General features: G+C 46.3%; 2 protein-coding genes across 2 annotated transcripts; both read right to left on the bottom strand.

Annotated features, from left to right (window-relative positions):
- Window positions 1–137: 137 nt before the first annotated feature.
- K444DRAFT_578946 (kinesin-domain-containing protein) lies at window positions 138–2,775 on the bottom strand. Its single transcript, XM_024877636.1, has 4 exons — window positions 2,668–2,775; window positions 2,419–2,616; window positions 1,728–2,370; window positions 138–1,660 (listed from the first exon to the last, which is right to left on the bottom strand). The coding sequence occupies exons 1-4, from the start codon at window positions 2,678–2,680 to the stop codon at window positions 295–297; spliced, it is 2,220 nt and encodes a 739-aa protein (XP_024744281.1). The 5' UTR covers window positions 2,681–2,775; the 3' UTR covers window positions 138–294.
- A 531-nt stretch (window positions 2,776–3,306) lies between these two features.
- K444DRAFT_623562 (uncharacterized protein) lies at window positions 3,307–6,140 on the bottom strand (the record flags this gene model as incomplete). Its single annotated transcript, XM_024882291.1, has 6 exons — window positions 3,307–3,378; window positions 4,195–5,056; window positions 5,115–5,597; window positions 5,649–5,831; window positions 5,884–6,018; window positions 6,073–6,140. The coding sequence occupies 6 exons, from the start codon at window positions 6,138–6,140 to the stop codon at window positions 3,307–3,309; spliced, it is 1,803 nt and encodes a 600-aa protein (XP_024744282.1).
- Between the last annotated feature and the right edge of the window lie 408 nt (window positions 6,141–6,548).

The raw sequence follows: 6,548 nt of genomic DNA on the forward strand, positions 1-6,548 counted from the left end.
GATCTGATGAAAGCTGGCATGAGGCTACAAAGACTCGACATTTCAATGTCCCAGAAATTTCGGAACATTGACTCCTGACTTGCAAGAAAACTTCTTACCAAACGATTCACTTTATGTGTCCTCGGCACAGAGTGAAAGTGATGATACAATCATAGTATTCAATAACCCTGCCCAACTTTCATGCTCTCTGAAACTCTGCTCACAACTGATAGACTCCAATAATCCAATCAATGCTCAATAACTCCAACAATGCAACGCCTCTCTGCCCCCCACACACTAGCTAAGCTTTCATAATCAAACAAGCAACGCACTGACCCCCTCATAAGCTCTCTCCACACTCCTCTTCCCCAGACCAGGTACCATAATCAACTGCTGCAAAGTCCTAACATTTCCGCCCTCATCCTCATTCTGCAACTCCAAAAACTCAACTAAATCCCTCGCCTTCTTCGCCCCAACACCACTCAGCCCCTTAATCATCGCGATATCCCTCGAATTCACGATATCAAGAAGATGTCGCGTTCTCGGAGTGAGAGATCCGTCTGTGTCATCAGCAAAGATCTTGAGTGAGGATTTAGTGGCTGATTTGGAGGGTTTGTGTTTTTTGGCTTTGGAAGACTTGTAGGAGAAGCTGTCGTCATCTTCGTAGTCTTCTTGTTGGAAGACTGCGGACCCGTTGAATTCATCGTCCGAGTCGGCATTTGCTTTTCGGCGGGGCTTCGAGTCACAATCTTCTTCTGGCGCTTCGAAGGCTGTTGGTGGTGAAGGGAGAGGGATCGGTGCGGTGGCTGGTGCTTTTCGGCTTTCTGCGATAGTTGAAGCGGATGCTCTCGCGGCCTCTTCTCTCTTGGCTCGGATCTTTGCTCGAAGGTTCTCGATCTTCTTCTGCAGCTTCTCTTGCCCGGGGAAGAAAGGTACGGCAAGTTCGTACATCTTCAACGCGCTAGAGTCTTCCCCTCGCTCCTTGTGTTGCTTGGCCATCAGCAAGAATCGGAGACCTTCTGCTCTTGCTTCCTCGGCCTCGCCACTCTCGATCTTTCGTTCCAAGGCTTCAAGTCTCCGCTGAACAGCTTCGCTGATGTCAGTTGGCGGCTTTGGTGCAGGCTGGTCTAAGGCCCGATGTGCTAGAGCCTCTTGCACCTTCTTCTCAATCATTTCCTCGATCTTGGCGGCTGATAATTCTGCGTTCGATCGGACTCCTGTCGGATTAGGCCGAGCCATCTTCGTGGGGCGTGAGTTAGGGTTGGAATCCGAGGGTCTCTTGTTAGTTGAATTTGTTCGTCGAATAGACTGCGGTGCTGTACCAGACGAACGTGGACCCGAAGGCTTGCTTCTATCAGAGTAAACCGAAAATGCTTTTGCAGGCTTGTCTCCCTTTTGAGATGCTCCATTTACGTGAGTATTGTGAGCGTTCGCTAATGGTCTCAGTGGTTGACGCTGAATTGATGTTCCCGTGATGGACGCCGTCTTTCTTGGGGGTTGTGTAAACACGACTTCGTTCTCTATCTCGCGGACCTCTATTCGCTTTGCCCTTGAGCTAACGTTGAGACTCGAAAGAGTGTCTAGGTGATAAGATCGTAACGGCGCTAAATTCAAAATCATGATAGTGATACCGTTGTTCTGGCCTAGGCTAAGGATTCTCGTCATCTTGCTCTCTCGATAACTAAAACATCCGTTAGCTTGAGCGTCCCAACTCTGGCACCTTTCACAGCAATGATTGGGGGGCTTACGGGATTCTCTTATCCCCACGTCCAATAGCATCAATACACGAGCTCAGCACAAATAAACTCTTATTAATACTCGCCGACTCCACCAATCTCTCCTTATTATTCTCTGTCCGCCGATTGTCCTCTGAACCAGCCAGGTCAATCGCCGAAGCCGTACTAATCAAAGTCTCATCCCCGTTCGTTTGAATAACCTTGACCATCAAAATAGCATGACTCCGACTGCTCTGTGCATTAAGCTTCGTTCCTGCTGTACTCCGATTATTATTCGCCTCGATGTAGAGTCGCTCGAAGTCCTTCAAGTCATCGCAAGCTCGTTCCGATAGACCTACGACTACTGTCTTGCCGTCCTTCTCCCGGAGAGGTAATCCCGCGAGAGAACGCTTATCTGGTGGCTCGAAAAGGTCGTAAACTTTGTCGTTGTATATTTCGTAATACGAGAGCGTAACTGTGACTTCAGTCTCACCTCCAGAATCCTTCGTGATCTTCTTCCCACGTCGATATATGCCACTCAGCAGTCGAGGAATGACGCCTCTCTCCGCCAGCTTCAATCCACCTCTCATGGTATGTGTCTTCCCTGTTCCTGTAACGCCGTATGCAAAGATCGTAACATCGAGACCTTGGAAAAGAGACTTCAGATGGGGGGCAACTATTTTTCTGTAAGCGCAATCAATTATGGTGGAGACAATCCTCGTACCTTCGTTCGTGAAAAGCTCCTCTTGCGTGGTGTCCATATCATAAACGCCATTGAACGAGAAACTAAACTCCTCTGCCTCGTTCTTGGGATTCGGTATCCGCACAATGTTCATAGTCTTTCCATCACCGCCACTTTCTGCACGCACAATCGTGTCTTTATCCAATTCTTTGTCGAGGAGCGGGCGGATTCTTGCGACCACTGCGAGCCTGTCAGTACAAAACAGCGACGCGCCTTAGAGGATTGTTTTACCTCGGACAGACATTGTGGGCCAATTAGGAGGTATCAGGAAGAGAAAGAATTGAAGAGACGCCTGCAATGGAAAATTGAGTGTGTGGAGACACTTGCCCACTACTCCGGGAGTTCTTGGTGGTTCGTCGGGGTACCGGAATCGAGGTCGTGATGACACTGTTTTGCGAGCAGTTGCCATGACAACGCCAAGTTGGCGCTTCCTCGTCAGTTGAGTTGAAAAACTGAGAACTACAACCCAACCTTAGTTGAACATGTCCGGAACTATTTTCTCAGAAAAATCGAATGGCATTTCAAGGCTTTGCATCTTATTCTTCCTATCCTTGGCGAACCTCACAGCAGAAATTTGTCCTAGAAGCATCAAAAAGCAATTCGAACGCAGTTGACCATGTTCAAAGAGACTATTTTCCTCCATGGCATGGTTTCATATGGAGCGGGTATGCATGGATGTCAGGATGTCCCCAAATTTTCAACTCCAAAACTTCATCAGTTTAAGTTTAAGATTACAGGACCCTGTGATTTTGTAGACATTGCCGCATTGAACGGCTTCTGTCGTTATCAGGTGATGCATTCCCTCTATTGGGCTTTGAATGGGACTTCAAATTAGGCGGACTAGATGATATCTGAACGTTTAATATAGCCTCAATTCGGATTGAACGTAGCATCCCAACCCCATACTCCACGTTTTCGTCGGCAATGGTAAAGGATACCGACCTATCTCGGTAATAGTAAAGAACTCAAACCTATACAAAGTTGGTGGCGTGCATTTTTATCGACTTAACCGCAACTTACCAATGTTCAACAACCGAAGTTGTAGGCACCCTCTCAATTGCACGGTGTTTGAAGATGACCGGGCTCTGGAGGTATCTGCGGTATATCCTGACCCCTTGCTGCGAAGTTTTGAGACGTATGACACTTAAGCATCCCTCGCATGTGTATAAGTACTAGTCGGTGGTACCCAGTGTGTCAAAGGATTAATCACGTTAATCAAATTAATCAATTAATTAATCAATTAATGTGATTAGATTATGATTAATGTAATTCATATTTTTTTTGATTAGATTAGAATAATTAATCAGATTAATCATGATTAATCTGATTAATCTGTCACGTGACTATAGTAAATCACTGTTTACTTAATAAGTATTAAATAACTAAGGCACCTATCAGGTAGCCCTAGTTAAACTAAGCCAGGGCTTATATAATAGTAGCTATATACTAGCTTTTAATAATAATAAACTAGTTATTCTCCTACATTCCTCCTTTTTTAATTTAGCTTCGGGTCGCTTACTAAGCATTGCCGCCCCTGATTAGTATAGCGCGAGAGCTAGAGCGGGCAGGAGCGTTACCATATTAGGCTAGCACGGTCACGTGTATGATCACGTGTGTATTAATCAGATTAATCAGATTAATCATGATTAATCTAATTAATACGTGAATAGAATATGATTAATGAGTATATTTCGTGATTAGATTGGATTAATGGCCATTAATCTAATCTAATCTAATCATTTGACACACTGGTGGTACCGGCGCTCTCAAATTATAATAACCCTCGCTACTGAAGAAATCTTTCGGCTCCCAGGGGAGATCGACAGGGTCTTCTTGGAACCAGGTGTTGACAAGGTTTTGTACGTTCCCCTGATTCCCTGCGCTGCTAGAATTACCCTCACCGCCAATGGCCGGTTGCTTATGGATAGTGCATCCTAGACATTTGCACTCGTATGGACAAGGACAAGCTTGCGTGTCTCCGCCGCAACCTTCTGATGTAAACGGGTAGTCAACGAAGAAGAATTCAGTTGCTGATAGTGATTGCTCTTCGCCGTTTTTATAAGTCGTGCTTGACAGCGTGTGTGCTGTTGGTGACGAGACAGTGTTAACTGGGAGTGGTTGAGAAGATATGTTCCCGTTCATGGATGTTTGGGTGATGTTGTACAATTCCCTCGGTTCTAAACTTACAGATGATAGGAGCCTTAGGACGTACTCTAGGCTTGCATCGTTGAACGGATGAGCAGCGCACCCAATACATTGGCAGCCATTGCCACAGCTACACGTATAAACTGTATCAAGAATTTCGGGGATAATAGAGCCATCAAATGGTAGGAGTGGGTTTTGGGAGTAACCATACGTCGCCGGGTATGTGCAGGCCGTAGGCTGGGGACCATGTTGGGTAAAGTTCGTTTTATTTCTCAAAAGCCGGACGATAACTCGCTTGAACATTCCAGGGAGGTCTTCCGGCTCTTCATCAAAGGCCGAGTCCCGATCCCTAGAAGATGACGGCGTAGTCACCACTCTGGCCAATCCCGAGAGACGTCGCCTTTTAATTGAAGATTCTTCGTCGGCATTCTCATCATCCTCCATCCGGAATATCAACTTGCAGTCCGGATTTGAACTGATAAGTGCTTAGATTCCTTCGTTGATAGAAGAGAAAGGAGGATGGAATAACTGACCATTCCACCTGGACACCTTTCTTCTCTTTTGATATGGTGTCGCATTTCGGGCAAACTACACTGCTCCTGCCAGCATCTTTGAAAATCATGCTCATCTCAAACTTCCGTCCGGGCTCGGAGAATTGAGACCACGACCTTGTCCTGGGCATTGTGCCTCTGCTCACACTATCTTCAATTTCGAACTCTCGTTTCTGGACTTTCTTCTTACCAGCGCGTGCCCGAAAGTGGCTGAGGAGGACACTATCAAACATCTGGGAAATGTCAACGACTGGGCGTGATTGTTCAGAAGGATATCTTGCCTCCCAAGAAACCACTAACTCGAGGGGAAGCGGTAGAAGCTTTCCATGGGCATCTTCCAAGGTCATAGGTTCTTGCTTCCAGCATGAAGCAAATCCTATAGGCCCACTTGTCTGAACGCTGACAGAAGTCATCACCTTCTCGAGAGTTTTCCTCATCCGAGTAACTGATGTCTCGAATTCGGCGCTTTAGAAGTTAGTCAGGCGACGTGATTGAAAGAAACAAAGGATAAGTCACATTCTCTGCAGCGAGTTCTTGACTCCTTCCGTATCAGATTCAAGGTCTTGCCGACGGCGCTTTTGAGACACCTTGGCAAGTACGATTCGCTGTTGTCTGATCTCAGATGCTTGACGCTCCAACCCGTATTCGACTTGCTTCAAATAGCACTTAACACTCTCCGAATCTGATCCAACTAGTAGACTATATGACTGAGTGAGTTATGTTCACTTAGAAAAAGGGAGAATGAACCAACGCTGAAGCTGCCTCCGTGGTTTGTGCAATATCGAGATCCTTAGCTAGGTCCAGGGGGGAAGTTGCCGGTCTTTTCCTGCGTGGATTATACTTTATGAAGCCCCATTCTTCAAGCTTGTTCTTGTAAGCTCGGAGACTTATTGATATTAGTCATAGCTAATACTCAACGGAATGTGAGGTAATTACTCACGATGGATTGAACTTCCGTGTTTCATCCAAGATATCTCGAACCTCCTCGAGAGACTTCCCTCCTTTCATGTACAGCTTTTCAATCTCAGCCTTGACCTCTCCCCAGTTATAAGTTATTATGAGGTGTGTTAGTAGTATTCAGCAAGCAATGCAGGGTACGTGAAGGTGGGTCGTCGAAGGGAAATTGAACTGGGCTGCGCGGTAAAACTGATAAGTGCGGCTGAGAAGTAAAATAAGCTAGGCGAGAAGAAATCCGGAAAATGGATGAAATGCGAAGATGAGCTTCTTGAACATATTTGAAAGGGCGAGGAAATCAGTCGGTCTGAGTCTTTGCCGTGCATTTCGTGGTTAGGTCAACTGTTTTGGCTCAAAAATGAAAGTGCTGTTTTGGTGGCGGCTGCTGGCTGCACTCAGCTAGGCCACACGGCAGATCTAGTGCACCAATGAAGCGCATCAAGATGGATGGGCTACAGGGGC

This window comes from Hyaloscypha bicolor (assembly GCF_002865645.1).
Source record: "Hyaloscypha bicolor E unplaced genomic scaffold K444scaffold_10, whole genome shotgun sequence".
Taxonomy (NCBI): domain Eukaryota; kingdom Fungi; phylum Ascomycota; class Leotiomycetes; order Helotiales; family Hyaloscyphaceae; genus Hyaloscypha; species Hyaloscypha bicolor.